The sequence below is a fragment of the Aspergillus sclerotioniger genome (genome assembly GCF_003184525.1).
Source record: "Aspergillus sclerotioniger CBS 115572 chromosome Unknown BO94scaffold_7, whole genome shotgun sequence".
Taxonomy (NCBI): domain Eukaryota; kingdom Fungi; phylum Ascomycota; class Eurotiomycetes; order Eurotiales; family Aspergillaceae; genus Aspergillus; species Aspergillus sclerotioniger.
The window spans coordinates 203,403-219,312 of NW_020290997.1; the positions used below are offsets into that span (position 1 = coordinate 203,403).

Here is a 15,910-nt window from a genome sequence, read left to right on the forward strand (position 1 = left end):
CAATTCCCAAGGCTGACCTATTGTGGACTTGGTGACACATTGTGAAGGAGTCTACCTTACCGGTGTGAAATACTCCGTTGGTGCTAGCGTTTTAAGCCCCTTAAACTCAGTGGAGCTGAAGCAGCCCCTGCTTAAGTTCACCCTTCTTTTTTCTTGTCCCTCTATCCTTACCCCAGACAACGCGATCATTGACCAGATAGCTATGTCATCAAGTAACAACATTCGCACAAGAGCTTCTCGTAGTTGTGGCAATTGCCGGGCCGTCAAGCGACGCGTAGGTGTCCTCTGTTCTCCTATCACATCGATGGGAACCGTGCTAATCTGGCCATGTCTCCATCAGTGCGACCAACAAGTTCCCCATTGCGGACAATGCACTCGCCTGCGGGAATCATGCCCCGGGTACCGCGATGAATGGGAACTAGTGTTCCGCGACCAGACCGATCGCACGATCAAGCGGTCCAAGGAAAAACGGGCCATGCAGATGACCACCAAACGCTCGACCCCACCGCCTCGTGGCCTGGAAACCAATGTGGACCAGCTAGGGGTCAACTACTTTCTGCACAACTTCATCACCAGCGCGCAGTCCCCGTCACGTGGATGGCTCAACTACATCCCCGCTGTTTTTAGCGCTGATGCCGAGCACCCCACCCTGCTGACCAGCATGGCCGCGGTGGGCCTGATGGCTTTGGCGAACGCCTCCCGGCAGCCTGGATTGGTCAAACACGCGCGCGTCAAGTACTCCGAGGCCATCACTAGTGTCAACGCCGCCCTGGCGTCCCCGGTCGAGTGCGTCAAGGACAGTATCTTGATGTCGGTGATCTCGTTGGGCGTGTTTGAGTACGTCTCTAACTTTGAATCGTGGGTTCGACATGTTCAGGGAGCTGCCACGCTGGCTATAGCCCGAGGAAGGCGCCAGTTTTCCACCAGGGTTGGAATCCTCATGTTTAATCAACTCCGCGCCGATCTCATCATTGCCTGTATCCAGGCTAATCAGCCGTTTCCGGAGGGGATTCGTGAGCTGCAGAAAGAGGCAGCTAAACATACAAATACTCAGAGTGGGTTTTGGCTCTCGGGCGTGGTAGCCACCCGGGTTCCTACTCTGATGTATAACGTCGGACGAAATAGGGGGGAGGTTCCTTGGTGTAGTCTGCTGGAGGAAGCGATGCTGCTTCAGCGGGACTGTGAATGTGTCTTGGGGATCCTGGCCATCGAAGAACCCTATACGACCATTCGAGATTTCGAGGCAGATCCGGACTTGGTTCACGACAGTCGGTTTGATCTTTACCGATCTGCTTGGGCGATCCGAGTCTGGAATAACGCGCGGTGTATTGAAATGATTGTCTGTCGGATAATCATCTACCTGTTGCAGAAAATGCTCGCCACAGATCTCGCCCCGCCAATTTTGAACGGACAGTTCCAAGAGACGCAGCAGTTGTTGTCAAAATTAGGGGACGACGTACTGGCTACGGCTCCACAGGTCCTCGAGTTCCTGTCCTCGGGACCTGAACGCACTGTCACTTTTAATTCCTCTGCCCATGCCAGCGTCTCGGGTGGGTATATCCTGGTCTGGCCTCTCACCATGGTTGGGAGATGTCCGGTCACGAAAAGTGACTCCCGGAAGTGGATTATCCGACGTCTTCGGGATATTGGTGAAAGCTCCGGCATCTCAATGGCGCTGCAACTTCTTGAAGATGTGGTCAAAATTGACGAATTGGCCAGCTGAGAGGTTTTGTGTCGGAGTAGCCGACATGTGATGTTAAGATGACCCTCTTTCTTTTCTTATCGTTTGTTAATTATAGTCACATTCTTGCACGATCGCGCTCATCTGGGTTTAATGAAAGGGGGAGGCGCTACAGACACATCGGCCGGGCTAACCAACCACATACTCTCAACCAACCGACTCAGAAAGCTGTTAGACAGGATATTAATTATCTTCATGGGTTTACATAGATCCTGAATTTAATATACAGAAATTTCAAAGGACTCTACGTAGAAACTCAATTCGAATCTTATTAAATTATCATCCAGAAACATTTATAGAGAGCTATCTAAAATTTAATTCAGACTTTTGTCTAAAGACCCGTATATAAAATTATCTAAGATCTCATTCAGAGTCTTATATACGAAGTAAGCTCCTTGTATTTATAGAATCATGTAAGTAGTAGGTAGCCTGAGGCGTAGAAGTCTTTTCTAGATATCAATATATTAACATTGGTGAGTATCTATTCAATTTAAAGATAGACTATTTCTTCAATAGTCAACGGAGAGTGGAAGCGATGTGCAGCTAGTAGAGGCTGGTATGGGCTAGCCTGGTCGGTGTGCATGTAACGCCTCCCTAATGAAGGCAGAACACCTGCGTTTAATTTGCTACACGATGCGCGCAGTTATCAGATTCTCCATGTTAGTGGGCATCTGACTGGGGATATATTGATTTGGTTGAGTGATTAGTAGTTGAGTGGGTCATAGTACAAGAGCTTTCTCCCAGCAAGAAAACATTCTCCCTTGTATCAAGGAACAAAGGGAGAGGAACGATATGCATGCTGAATAAGCCTGACGCCTGTGCCGCCCAACACAATATCACATGAACTTTGCCCGCCTTGCATTCAATCTTCTATTCTCCCCACGCTTACTACCACTATCACTGCCATTGCCATCTCCATACCACCTGCCACCAAAGGTACATCAAATGACCTCCTAGGCTTCACAATCACACTAACCCCAACCCCAGAGCTGCACCCAGCACCACACCATGGCCGCGCCCCCTTCACAAATCGTAGAGGGAATATTCCTCGAGTTCTCCATCGAAGAAATCCTCACCCGAAACACCCAAGGATTTCCCGTCGTCGAACCTTGGGCCACCGACTACGTGAACGCTGTCCGGGACAAGCGATACGGCGATGCCATTTGGGCGCGCTACCATATAGCAGGCGACGTGCATGATGGTATCTCAGAGGAGGAGAATAAGCCAGTGCTTGAGGTGATTGAGGATGAGGCATTAAACTACAAGGTATCCGACCCGGAGGCATACGCTGAGGCACTTGTGTTCTACGCGGATACGAGTAGCGCGGATGGACATCCGGAAGTGATGGAGATTATTAGACGGATTGGCAATATGGATACTACAGAGCTTCGGGCAAAGTATGAACGCGAGCAGTGGGAGGATCATATCGCTGATTTTTGAGAATGGAGATTGGGAGTCTTGGGTCCGTTCTCAGCAGCTACACGCTGAGGACCTTGACTGTTCAGAAAACTTACACGGATGGCGTCCGAACATGGGAGAGGAGAAACACGCGGCCAATTACCCTATAGTTTCGTTATTAAGGCACCTGTTTTGATGTTTGTGGTCTTGTCTTGTGTTTACTATGGCAATCCATCACAATTTTCGCGACGAAGCCAGGCCGATGCCCCTAGTGTTGTCCGACACCACACTGCCAGACCTCTGCCGCTCGAGCCCGGGACCCCCGATCTCGCTCGTGTAGAAGAATCTAACACTCTCACCCCCACCCTGACTGCATACTCACTGGATCTATATTTAGATCGGTCCAAAAGCAGGCTTTTTGGCATCAAACAGACCGGAGGTCCGGCGGTGTGTCTGCCCCTTGAACCACTAAACCTTCGAGCGGCGTTGGGGTGGCGTTGGACTAGTGCCATACGAAATAATCACAATAAGGCATCGAGGGTTCAATGCGACGTACCCTTTGAGTCCTTGGTTCACATTTTCCCCACATCCGTTTTAGTTATAACGGCTTGATACAAAGAACCCATGTGAGTACAGTCTCTTGACACTGGCATCGCCCATTGTTGATGCTCTTGGTTCAGATTTAGACATTGTGAGCGTTATGTCGGAAAATCCCGGACTTCCCCCGGTAACTTCCGATATACCCTGGCTCTGTCGCCCAGTCAGATTGAACAACGTCGCCTCCGGGCCTAATAATGCGCCACTCGCAGGGATAACTCGACCCCCGGAGGTTGCGAGAGGTCCGTAAGGTCAAAAGTCTACGCACGCCCTCCATCCAGTTTTCCCTGCTCGGGATTTTGATATACCCTTTCCCGATCGCCAATAATGAGGGTGGATTCAAAGGAACGGGTCCGCATGGTAGATAGACTGTACTAGATACCGGGAAGAATGACCGGAGTCACCTGTCATGTGGCTGGCTCATATGTCACAGACTCTAGCGTTGACTGCTGGACGCATGAAATTCCCAATTTTCAGTACTCCATATACCAACGGCGGTTGGCTGTTAGAACATCAGCGTACTACTACTAGTATGCGGGTATCCATCACCTCATCCGTTTCCGGGGAGGGCTGGAAGAACTGACCGGTACCGTACCGTGGACTAAAAAATTAGCATGGACCTTGCGAGGCTGGCCAATCACAACATTAGTCGCTGTCAGAATCCGAAGAGTTGATTGCTAGGGTCCAGTATCGGGGGCCTGGGCGTCGATCCTGATATTGTGACCTGTTGGATCCACTGATCGACCCGGGCGGGAGATGTTCTTTTCCCTGAGTGACCTGCGGATATTGTGCATTACGAATTTAGCAGGAGGCTCTAAAAGGCGCGGCGCATTTGTACGTACCGTGTGGATAGAGTATACTCTCTCGCCAACGCGTTATGATCTGTGCATGGAGAAGGAGGAGAAGCGTGGGGGGCCTTATGAGGTAGCACAAGGATGCCAAAAAAAAAAAAAGGTATCGCACAGCTTGCCTAAGCTTCGTGGGGCCTACGGGTAATCCTCGCGTATACTTACATCGATAGAGCTTTCTTCGCCAGTTTATGTGATTTGCGATACGCATTAGCTCTGGGTGACACTATGGTAAGTCCCGGGCACCCAAACCTGGAAAGCTGGATTTCTCAGGAGCAAGTTCAATGTGACGAGCGATAGTCCACATTTCTTGTGTCAGACTGGTGGAAGCATCAAGTAAAGATTATTAGATGAAACAGGATATTCCCGAGAAGATGTTTTAGCAGGCGAATTAGAAAGAATATCAGGAATCGCTCTGTAATGCATCAGACCGTGGAAACTTGCGGTCGTCTGTCAGCCATTACCTAGGTAGTACTATACTTATCTCAACAGAAGCCTGTTAGGCAGTGTATGAGTCCAAGATTCTGCAAGCTCCGTAGCCATTTCACTGTCTCTAGTCACCGATCTGCAAAATTCCCAGGAAACAAACAAATCCATAAGTGCGCTATTGAGCGCCAATGGCCCGTTTTTGAATTACTATTGCCACAGGTCTCCTATCATAATTGGCTTTATGTCTCGTGTTTGATGCTTTAGGCTGAAATATAGTCTGTAATATACAGTTTTATTTACTAGCTCTGGTTTGATTTGGAACTGGACTGTTCTTGCATGACTTTGGAAATTCTGCAAATCGGTGGTCAAAGACAGTACCTGTTAGTGCGGCATTTGATCTGTCCAATCAGAGGCTGTATCAAAGTCTACATGTTGGGAACGCCAGCTGTTGCTGATATCGGAGCACATTGGTATCGAGTATTACACCCCATTGTTTGCCATGCTACTCGCCATCTCGGTGGCAGGCCTAGGATAATAGGTATGTCTCCTTCCGTTGGGTGCAAACATCTCGGCTAAGAACATCTTCCCGACTGAATCGTCCAGTGGATCAGTCACATCATTTCTCAGGCGTTTCGTGGTTAGCTCAACAGCTTCGGGGGCCAGCAGGACAGGTTATGATGATACGGGTAGGTTAATAGAATGCCCCGGTAGGTAGAAGGGACGGGCATAAATACAGGATGTCCAGCTTGGTAATGGACCGATTTCATTTCCATGCTCACCTCGTTACCTCTCTCTACGCTCCCATCAATTTATCGTTTATATTGCTGTCAACATGCGTGTCTTCTATCTTTTTACTCTGTTTATATTGAGTGAAGGTACTATCTCAGCTCAAAACGTGAGCTATACCGAGCTCATCGAGCCACTGTTCCTAGATTTCACTCTGGATGAAATCCTCCAAAACAACACCAAAGGATGGCCGATCGTCGAACCCTGGGCCAGCGAGTATGTGAATTCGATCCTCGAGGGAAGATATGGTGATGCTGTGTGGGCGAGTTACAATATCGGCGGAGATGTGAACAGTGACACTGGTATTGTCGAAGGCACCAATTTGACCGTGCTGGAGAGTATTGAGGAGGACGCACTTGGCTATAGAACCAACGATCCGGACAATTACGCCGAGGCCCTATCCTTCTACACCCAAACCGGGAACACAGATGGACACACCGATATCGTTGACATGCTTATCCGCATTGGTCAGCAGGACGTCGTTGAAGCCAAGATGGAACTCGACAAGCGCAAGACTTGGGGTATTAGATGCAGTCCTTATGATCTGGCCTATAAATCGAGCTGTCTCAATATTCTTGAGCGCATGTCCACTGCGAAGACATACGTTGGAGGTATTCGGAGGCTTGGCGCCTACGGGTAGTGTTTTCTCGGGGTTTCAACATATCAAGGCGTATACACCGATGTCACATGGTACCAAGCTCATGCTGTTGGTCAACTAATTGAAGACAATTGTTCCTACTGTCCCGCATGTAGCAACCAGTTGAAAGTCTCGGGCTACTGGCCGCGGAATTCCGGACATCGCAAGGTCTGCCTGAGCAGCAAGAGAAAGGGCTGTTCTTGATTCTTTTGATTCTCTTGTACATGTGTGTGTTGGGCCTCTGTACAGTACTCACATGTCTTAGACATCTTTACCTCTTGTACCTAGGAACAGTTCTAGGGAAAGTCGGTCCCCTGGAACAATGGCTTTCGCCTATTGAAAGAAGCAGGAATTCATTGGTTACTTTGTGATTTGTATCTGATCTTCTAGTGACTCATTATTTAACAATTTGTCACACTCATCGGCCCTCTTAGTCAGGGCGCTTTCTGGTACCTCTCAATTGTTATCATGGTTGGTAATGCGTATAATACGGAGCTTCGCACGAAGTATGGGCATGGACAGTGGCAGGACTATATTGTCAATATTTGAATGGGAGTTGGTAGTCTAGGTTGTTCGTTGAGGTACGCGTTGATTCATTATTTATTATGGTATGTCTTTCTTTCAAAAGTATTTTCTTTTGGACCTGTACTAAATGGAATGTATTAAAGGAGAGATCGAAGCTTCACCCTCTTCTCCGAAATCCAACTCCTAAAACTCCTCTCCGACCCAGTCCACGAATACGCACCCGTATCCTGTGAATCGATCGAACGACGACGCATCGACTCAACAAACTTCGGCCACGTATTGGTTAAAACCAATATCTTGACGTGATCCTGAATCGGATCCAAAATACCCATATCGAAGCCCTCAGGGATCTTCCCCGTGTAATTAGCCCGGATATCAAGGGCACCGTTGGACGAAGACGCAAACGGGTGATCAAAAGGCGCCGTAGGATTCACGACTTTCTCGCCAAACAGAATCCGCGCCGGCTTTTCAAAAATCGCCTCCATCTGCTTGAGACTCTGCGAGGAGATGTTCAAGGGGAACTCGGCATCGTGGGCGCTGATAAAGGCCGCGTAGATCCGTAATGCCTGGTTGAATGCACCGATCATTTGCTGCTCATCGTTGGGGTTGAGGGTCTCGGGCCAGCTGGATTTCCATTTTGCGACTTCGCGGAGGAAGGCGATATTTTCGCCGGAGAATTCGCTCAATGCGGCGAATTCTTGGAGGTGGGTGGAGTTTGTTTGGAGGGTTTGTTCGAGGCCGTCCATTGTGTGGAGGCGGTTGCTGGTGGTGGAGTCATGGAGGATTTCAATTATTTGGCCTTTTTCGGCGAGGGATGATGATGATGGGGGGGGGGGGGGTTTGGTGTCTGGTGAAGGAGGGGTTTGGAATTGGATGGATGAGGGGGATGGAGAGGTGTAGTTGGTTATTGATTGGGTTGTCTTTTTGCTTAGGATCCAGAGCTTGATGACTTCGAAGATGGGGACGAATACGGTGAAGATTTCGAACATCATGATTGAGACGTGGATCCTGATATGGATCAGCAGGTGGTGGTTTGAAGATCTTAGGGGGTGGTCTTACCATTGACTCGGTGTGAAATATGCATTTACTTTTGCAAATGCGGGGACGTATGATGCGATTAGGAACATCGGGGTGGCATGAAGACTGCAGAATTATGTCAATTACGTGGTCCTTGACTACCAGAAAAGACAACATACCTCGAGATGCAGCAGGCGATGGTTTGAGTGCGCCATCCCATCGTATCACGGATTCCCCAGGCTTTCCAAATAAGCATCGGTGCTGCCTAACTGTATATGAGCAGATGCACCGCATGATGATAAAGCATAACTTACAATCCATGTCCAGATGGCTTGCCACAACACTGTCGGCCACCATTCCCATCCTCGACCTAGATACAAGACCTGCTCTGGGATGGTCGAGCCATGGAGTTCCGTCCCAGGAATACCGTATGTTGGATGATACTTTGCGCAAGCAAGCCACATGCAGACGGAGAGAATGAACTAATAGGGGTCAGCCTCCAGATACAACGCTTAAATAGGAATGAAGGCTACACACCTGCAAGACCATTCCAATTCCGATAAAAAGAAACGCCCTCTTCATATAATAGAGATTTCTGAGACGGCACAGCCATGAACTATCGGAGCCATTACAGCGTCGATCGGTTCGGGGTTCCGGATGCACAAACTGCTGTCTCTGCATCTTGGCGACATGAAGGAAACGAAGGTTGGAGGCTTGGAACAGGGCAATGCCCAAAGGAAAGTAGATTCCCATGCCGAAGTATTGAACATCGTAGGCAAGGATTATCGGCATCGTCGCACCAATCGGATATGATATCTGGCCGAGGATCCAGTAGACATGGAGAAGCGCGATGGCAGTGAATGACAGCGGCAGGCCGCGGACCCTGAGCATGGGTATGCGTCGGTTAAACCAGCAGAATGCCATGCCGGCAAGTAAAAGAGCGGTCCATGTGGCGCAAAGTGAGATGTAAAACACCCCCACGCGATCCCAGTTGGGAGGCGAGGTAGGGAGGTTGTATATCGTGAGGCCTGGCACGGCTGCCATGGCCGCCATGATTGCTGGGAAGAAGAAGATAAGGAGTGACGAGGGTAGGTGTGGAAAGCGAGGGGATATGAATCCCGAGGGACTGGGTCATATTTGAATAGACAGGTCCAGGATCGACATTTTGGCAGGTAGGCATGGATCGACGCAGGAGGCAATCTGATGGAGGATTGGCCCACGGAGTGGCAAACTGCTTCCACGGTCCAGATTAATTCCCAGGAACACAGGTAAATTTTCCGAATTGGCCATGAGCAGCTTAAGTTGTGCTGCGATGGTCTATTACTACCCCTGCCTATCATGCTATATTTAACGTGGGATGTGAATGTCAGGCAGCATTGTCTTCTTCGGTCTTTACTAGTAGCATCTATTAAGTTAACCCGGAGCGGGGCATAGCAGGGGAACAGTCAATCTAGTAGTCCTGTCGGTGGGACTGTCCCAGGTCCCCGGATACATCCTGCATGGAATGGGGCCTAGAAGCATGCTTAAAATTGAAAGCCGTCGTGTGGGGATTAAGCTACACGCACGAGTAAGCATCAAATGCCAACTGCATTGGTGGGGCTGATCTACAAGCACTCACCCACTAGTGTCCATAACGCCAAAGACTCGGTAGATAGTCAAAGTCAATCGATCCAAATTTCCCGACCAACTGCCCCCTACAGTAGGGATTGAAGGACATTTCAACCCAATTTGTAGATCCGGCTCGGGTGATGCTCCCGACCAATCCTTTTGCTTTCTGCCCATCAATGTCAAGATCTCCAACTGACAAATCCTGAACCATAGTTCAATCCTTGGAGAGCTTGCTGAGTCATGGACAGGCAGACCACAACCATTTCGTTCATAGATTGCTGTTCAACAACACCCCTGGTTCATCGCCCCACTAGCTAAATTCAATCATGGATCGGGCGTGCAAGAGGCTGATGATGTAATGATCTGCTTGCGGAACAGAGTGTGATAGGCAAGAAGAGCGATGATCCACGAACACTTTGCATTAAGTACTCCGTAGTTAAAGTAGGGAAAATCAACCACTCATCCAAAGTGTCTTATCTGATCGGCTGTAGTAGTTCTATATCAGCTGAGGGTGCTGCTTAGATCGGGTGGAGTCGTGTGGCGATGGTTTGGAGACCCTGGCTTGGTCCGTGGGTTGCAACCATCGTCGGTACTTAATTGTGGGAAACCTTTGCCGTAGCCAACTGCGTGCCTGGCTGGCTGATGTCTGAATATATTCCACCATAGTATAGCCAGACAAGTCAAGCAGCCCTTGATAAGAAATATCATCATCCCCGTCCTCTTTCCCATTGGCTGTCGGGTGTCAAGCGCGAGTCGGCCAATCAGATGGCGCTTCGCACCGGCGGGCCGCGGAAGAACCAATCTATGATCCTGATTGGTTTTACGCAGCGTTATCGATGTCCCAGAGGGTATCGATCATGTTGCTGGTCTTCCTCTTGTCCCATGGTGTCAGAGGCCATCTGTTGGTCGAAATTTCAGTTACTGCCGGTTACCTTGATGATTGTCCTTCTCAAATTTCTGAGCCAGGCATGAACTTTCAGCTGGGGTGCTGTTCTCGTTAGTTGAGTACTTCGCGAACGGTATAAAGACGGACAAAACATCGGTCTATCCATGATGCAGCTTTCGTATAAAACCAAAATAACACGCAACGGGAATAAAACATTCGGAGTATAAATACGCCAGCAATTGAAAACACCTACACCTTCACCTTCCACTTCCACTTCCAATCCAACAAAGCCCATCTTGACAACGCCAGAGAAATAGACCCAATCAGCAACACAGCCGCGTAGAACCCAATGAGGATTTGAGGAGTCGTCGACTGAAGAAGATCACCCCCAACAGGGACCGTCAACAAGACCCCAAACGCAGCAACAAAATAAATGGTGCCGTAGTATCTCCCATACTCCTCAGTGCGGCACAGTTGGCCAGCACACACAGGCGCCAGCGAAAGCCACCCACCCGAGCCAAACCCAAAGATAGCAACAACAACATAGAGCGTAATCTCATCGCGAGATCCGAACGGCAGCCACACAGCCGCCATGACGATCAGAGTAACGACCACCAGGCACAGAAGCACATTGAAACGGCCGATTTGATCGGCCGCAAACCCAGGAAGAACCCTCCCGAGAAAGCTCATGCTATTCAAGATGGTCAAGGAGAAGGATTGCACGTTGGTCGACATCCCAGCAAAGCGCACAAAGGTTGGCAATAGTGCGGCGCAGCCGAAGATGATAAACTCGAAGGAGAACACGGCCACGGTTAAAAAGCAGAGACGCAGGGATTGGAATGCGCGGAAGTCGATCGTCACTTTGCTGGCGCTACCGGTCGTAGGCAGCCGGCCGCGAACCAGAATGACTCCTAGAATGTAGCATCCCAGCGCTATGAATGCAATCACACGGATTGAGATCGTCCATCCATGTCGTGGGAATAGCGTCCGGAGGAGGAGTGGAATGATCGCTCCTCCGGCGGACGAGCCTGCCATGCAGAGGCCCGAGGCCAACGCGCGTCGGCGATGAAACCAATGGCTTAGGACAGCGATGGATACGGTTGTAATCACTGCTGAAGAAAATCCTCCGAGAATGGATAGACATAGTATGAAATGCCAGTACTTTGTGCATTGAGCGAGCAGCATATAGGAGGTAAAGCTGGCTGCCGTACCACAGACCAGCAGGATTCGAGGCCCATATCGATCGAATAGAGGTCCAACTTGGACTCCGAGGAATAGCGTCAGGAATACTAGGATGGCAGTGATCCAGCCCACATCCAGAACACTATACCCGGCGAGTTGGTGTGTGTTGATATAGTCTTGGACGGTGCCAACTGAGAGACAGGAAACAGTCAGCGGGTGGAATGCATTATTTTCTCGTGATATGAGCTGAAGTGATGTCTACCGGCAGCTTGAAATCCAAAGGATGGGGACATTAAGAGAAAGGAGCCGAGCAGACATGTCCACGCCTGTCGGCCTCCTTCAGGGAAAGCCAGACTGACTCCAGTTGTTGGACTCTCGGGCGAACGATCGCTCACCTCAGAGCCCGATTCTGCATCAGGGGTCGAGTGGGGATGTTCGACAGATCGATGCATGCTGTGCAGGTGTTAAAATCAGAAGCGTCCGAACAATCGACAATGATGCGAAGAAAGAGACTGCGAAGAAAGAGACTGCTAAGTACTTGATAGGGCCTGCTCCAGGTTATCATGACGGAAAGCCCCCCGATTGGCCGGCTCGCGTTCAGAGCACGGAAACCAATGAGAGTAATTGCAGTGGGGCCCTCGGTGGTTTTTTGCACGCCTTCGGTCTGAAACAGGAGTACGTATTTTTCGGTAAGATATATTTGGTTCATTCTATTGTTCATTCTTTTTTACGTGCTCGCCAAAGCAAATCTAACCCCCAAACACAGCATCACCATATCTAGGCAATTCAGGTGGCTCTCTTCCCCCTGGAAGCAATGGCAAATCCATCTGCTCTGTACCCTTTATGGTTGACACAAGGCCGCACCTGGCATAACAATTGTTAACTGATAGGCTGCTCATTGTCTTTCCCTGTTTTTCGCAAAGCATTTCCATAGATCCCCCCGCATTTGATGTCCTTCGAGCCACTTGGACAGGGACCTCTACCACCGTACTTTGAGGTATCCTCGTTCTACTTGAAGAACAATAGGAAACGCAGAGCTCAAGTACGTAGACTCGAGAAACATAACACGAGTGAAAAGTTGGTAAAAGGAGTCCACCCTTTCCATCTTGTTTCTTGGGAAGCGAAATGGGCACTTCGATAGCAGCGGTGTAATAATGGTCGCATTGTGGCTCGTCAGCTACAATTGGCGTGTTCTCTTCCTCATTCTGATTCCCACTGATTAAATATTTGGGTCGGTCACCAGCAGTAGCAATTGTGCGGTATCGCGTCCATTGGATATGCGTGGTGCCTCTCAAAGAAGTGAGTGGAGTAGTCTCAACATGTGAGCCTCCATAGGATAGCTGCTGCTGATCGGTCTTGGTGAGCGGAGGATTTGCTCTATGAGGCATGGTACTATAGTTGGTAGTCGTACGCAGAGTGGGAGATATTTTGCGGATGCGGGGAGGTTCCTGTGTCTTGGTTCCGGGGTCGAAGCGTAGGTAGACGGTGATTGTTGTTAAGTATGGGGTGGCATGGTGGTTTTCAGAGGCAGACAATTGTATTTCGGTGGCGGTAGCTGATCGTGATGTTGAGCTCGGGGATCCCTTTGGAAATCCCTGCTGTTTCAATGGCCATTCCACGTTCCTCTGTCGCACAAAGAGTTGAGACGGATGGCTGGAATTGGCGTAATTGAATATATCCTCAATCGAAGATGTTGCCTCTCGAGCAGCGGTAGGTATAACCGTCACATGCCTTGTCTCGGATCCCAGTGTCTCGCGTTTGTGGAGAGGTCCATCCTTTGAAGATTGCCTCGCGACTGTAAACTTTATGGCATATAGAACCTGGCACACTGCCTGCGAAACGTTGGTCACCCGCAGCGTCGGTGGTAGCTGGGTGTGTGTCTGATGGATATGGTGCTCGTTCGTTGGATGAGTGCACGAGCCAGACAACAAGCGATCGGGGACAATAAAGATGTATGGAAAGGTGTAGACCACCCCTGGCTGGAAGAGTCCGGGGGTAATACAATCTTCCTTGATTGGGTGGTATAGTTGAAGAAACTTATGGGAGGCCTCGCAATGCCGAAGGACGGTTTTTGGCTGTAAGAGTGTCACCTGCGTCGAGCCTATAGCCAGAATTAGCTGTGTTACCATCTATATTGTCATGAGATGAATGTGACCTTCAAAGATCAGATTGACATGGCTGAACTGAACTGCTTTGTCAACTGTGACGGTGACAACGCCCTGGATACGGTCTCCAGGGGCATAGTAGGGCTTGAGAACTGTGTCATCCAATCTAATTGATATGTTGATATTCGATGATTTTTTGAAGAATCTTCGGCCCAAAGTGGGAAGGGACAGTTGTTTCATGGTGAGATACATGTGCAAGATGTGAAACTCAATGTTAAATAGGAGGAAGCTATATAGCCAAGGGTCAGGGGGATCAATCGAAGCAATCCCACCGGCCAAGGGTCCCGACTGAAAATTACATATTGTAATCAACCATACCGGGTGATGGGGCCGAGTTAGTCATTCACGCCCTTCAGGTGACATCGACGATCATCCATTCGTCATTCTCCTCCCATCATTCCCTCCTTGCTAAGCCCTATATATCCTCTTCTTGACCCTTCCCGCCTCCCATTTTGGCCCCTTGGGGTTCGTTGATTTTCTATTGGTCTAAGACCCGTGCCTAATACTACCATGGATTCCGCCAATCCGATGACCACGGTCTCACGGCGCTCAAAGCCCAAGACCCGAACAGGCTGCTTAACCTGCAAGTGAGCAAGTCTCGGTGATTTGTTTCTCAAACTCCTCTACTTTACTTACCCAGCTCTTTCCCACGTGCTTGTAGATTCCGGTGCGCACTAACACACTTCCCTTGATCCATCCCCATCCCACCCATACTTCGGAAACAGGCTCCGAGGTACTAACTACACATCCAAGTCGCGTCAAATGCGATGAGCAGAAGCCATCATGCCTACGCTGCCTCTCCACCAAACGCATCTGCGAAGGCTATCCCATCATATCCCGACCCACCATCGCCATCACCAACCACCTAGCCGATGAAGAACGACGGGCCTTTTCATATTTTCGCAGCCGAACAGCCCATCGGATCTTCGGGGAACAAGACGCCAATGAATGGGTCCCTGTCATTCTTCAAATAGCACATATTGAGCCTGCAGTCCGACATGGCATCACCGCCCTAGCCTCTCTGCATGAGAGCCTAGAACCAGTCAACAACCAGCTCACCTGGCTTCGTCAAACTCCCCAGGATCGCAGTCTTTCAGCTCAAATGCTAGCCTTGAGACATTATAACCACGCCATTCAGTCCCTCCGGAGCGAGTCCATTGTTATGTCCTCCCGTCCTGATATCACCATGATCCTTTGTATTCTCTTTCTCTGCTTCGAGCAATTCCGCAGCGGCGATGCTGCTTGCTTGGTGCATATGACTGCGGGCCTCAAGCTCATTGATTGGTGGCGGTCTCGCACGGATAACTACACCAAACTTAAGGAGTACTCCCGTCCGACTCTGGAGTTTATGAATGAGAAAATCACTCCTATTATTCAACGTCTTCGGGTCCAGTTTTCTCTGTGTATGGATTCTCGACATAGGTGGGGGCGTTATGGGGTTACCTACGGTTTACCACCTACAATCCCAACATGTTATTCCTCGTTTGATGCGGCGCGAAGGGATTTCGATCGTTCAATGAGTTACATGTTCTCCGTCCTGGAAAACAACCAAGTCACATATCATCAAGAACCCGCACGGGATCCGATAACTATCCTACGCCAGTGGAAAAACTCGTTAGACGCCTCAAACCTATTCTCCCAAACCACGCACCTCCAAGGATGTAGCCGCAGACTACTAGAACTATACTACCACGTTTCTATCGTGATCACGGGCACCTATTACACCGAAATTGAGACCGCGTTCGATAAATACCTTGACCAATTCCAAGCCATTGTCGATCTCGCCGAGCAAATCGCCATCGACTGGCAGCACGCGACCAAGGAATACAGTCTCATGTTCAGCTTCGACCTTGGGCTCACTCCGCCAATGTTCCTGGTGGCGTCTCGATGTCGTCACCCGGATATTCGACGAAAGGCTGTTCGGCTCATGCTCGAGTCGCCCTTTTACCATGGTGTTTGACCGGATCGGTATACGGGTCTTTGTGCTCAACGGATCGTGGAAATCGAAGAAGCGGGTGTGGAGGGCTATTCTGAAGGTAGTAGATATGTGCCCGAAAATTCCCGGATTCGTAAAGTGTCTGCGGATCTGCA

General features: G+C 49.6%; 8 protein-coding genes across 8 annotated transcripts; 5 read left to right on the top strand and 3 right to left on the bottom strand.

Moving 5' to 3' along the window:
- Positions 1-35: 35 nt before the first annotated feature.
- On the top strand, positions 36-1,879 carry BO94DRAFT_511936 (Zn(II)2Cys6 transcription factor). Its single transcript, XM_025609785.1, has 2 exons — positions 36-274; positions 341-1,879. The coding sequence occupies exons 1-2, from the start codon at positions 203-205 to the stop codon at positions 1,721-1,723; spliced, it is 1,455 nt and encodes a 484-aa protein (XP_025469787.1). The 5' UTR covers positions 36-202; the 3' UTR covers positions 1,724-1,879.
- A 739-nt stretch (positions 1,880-2,618) lies between these two features.
- On the top strand, positions 2,619-3,564 carry BO94DRAFT_487511 (uncharacterized protein). Its single transcript, XM_025609040.1, has 2 exons — positions 2,619-2,677; positions 2,729-3,564. The coding sequence occupies exon 2, from the start codon at positions 2,750-2,752 to the stop codon at positions 3,179-3,181; it is 432 nt and encodes a 143-aa protein (XP_025469788.1). The 5' UTR covers positions 2,619-2,677; positions 2,729-2,749; the 3' UTR covers positions 3,182-3,564.
- BO94DRAFT_358476 (uncharacterized protein) lies at positions 3,101-3,786 on the top strand. Its single transcript, XM_025607156.1, has one exon. The coding sequence runs from the start codon at positions 3,260-3,262 to the stop codon at positions 3,749-3,751; it is 492 nt and encodes a 163-aa protein (XP_025469789.1). The 5' UTR covers positions 3,101-3,259; the 3' UTR covers positions 3,752-3,786.
- A 1,828-nt stretch (positions 3,787-5,614) lies between these two features.
- On the top strand, positions 5,615-6,582 carry BO94DRAFT_532836 (uncharacterized protein). Its single transcript, XM_025611204.1, has one exon. The coding sequence runs from the start codon at positions 5,846-5,848 to the stop codon at positions 6,437-6,439; it is 594 nt and encodes a 197-aa protein (XP_025469790.1). The 5' UTR covers positions 5,615-5,845; the 3' UTR covers positions 6,440-6,582.
- A 516-nt stretch (positions 6,583-7,098) lies between these two features.
- On the bottom strand, positions 7,099-9,055 carry BO94DRAFT_615733 (uncharacterized protein; the record flags this gene model as incomplete). The annotated part of the gene is made up of 5 exons (XM_025616768.1): positions 8,516-9,055; positions 8,293-8,460; positions 8,158-8,243; positions 8,021-8,104; positions 7,099-7,969 (listed from the first exon to the last, which is right to left on the bottom strand). The coding sequence occupies exons 1-5, from the start codon at positions 9,029-9,031 to the stop codon at positions 7,099-7,101; spliced, it is 1,725 nt and encodes a 574-aa protein (XP_025469791.1). The 5' UTR covers positions 9,032-9,055.
- Positions 9,056-10,721: 1,666 nt separating this feature from the next.
- Positions 10,722-12,106, bottom strand: BO94DRAFT_615735 (putative MFS monocarboxylate transporter; the record flags this gene model as incomplete). The annotated part of the gene is made up of 2 exons (XM_025616769.1): positions 10,722-11,845; positions 11,917-12,106. 2 exons carry the CDS (start codon positions 12,104-12,106, stop codon positions 10,722-10,724), a joined length of 1,314 nt encoding a protein of 437 aa, XP_025469792.1.
- Positions 12,107-12,403: 297 nt separating this feature from the next.
- Positions 12,404-13,999, bottom strand: BO94DRAFT_615736 (uncharacterized protein; the record flags this gene model as incomplete). The annotated part of the gene is made up of 2 exons (XM_025616770.1): positions 12,404-13,755; positions 13,810-13,999. The coding sequence occupies 2 exons, from the start codon at positions 13,997-13,999 to the stop codon at positions 12,404-12,406; spliced, it is 1,542 nt and encodes a 513-aa protein (XP_025469793.1).
- Positions 14,000-14,329: 330 nt separating this feature from the next.
- Positions 14,330-15,779, top strand: BO94DRAFT_544082 (Zn(II)2Cys6 transcription factor; the record flags this gene model as incomplete). The annotated part of the gene is made up of 3 exons (XM_025613163.1): positions 14,330-14,406; positions 14,460-14,486; positions 14,573-15,779. 3 exons carry the CDS (start codon positions 14,330-14,332, stop codon positions 15,777-15,779), a joined length of 1,311 nt encoding a protein of 436 aa, XP_025469794.1.
- Positions 15,780-15,910: the final 131 nt, after the last annotated feature.

Excerpts from the sequence above, each read along its gene's own strand:
- BO94DRAFT_358476 (XM_025607156.1), top strand. The coding sequence starts at position 3,260 with ATGGCGTCCGAACATGGGAGAGGAGAAACACGCGGCCAATTACCCTAT.
- BO94DRAFT_511936 (XM_025609785.1), top strand. The coding sequence starts at position 203 with ATGTCATCAAGTAACAACATTCGCACAAGAGCTTCTCGTAGTTGTGGC. Across the intron at positions 275-340 it reads GCCGGGCCGTCAAGCGACGC|TGCGACCAACAAGTTCCCCA; the intron begins GTAGGTGTCCTC and ends TGTCTCCATCAG.
- BO94DRAFT_487511 (XM_025609040.1), top strand. The coding sequence starts at position 2,750 with ATGGCCGCGCCCCCTTCACAAATCGTAGAGGGAATATTCCTCGAGTTC.
- BO94DRAFT_532836 (XM_025611204.1), top strand. The coding sequence starts at position 5,846 with ATGCGTGTCTTCTATCTTTTTACTCTGTTTATATTGAGTGAAGGTACT.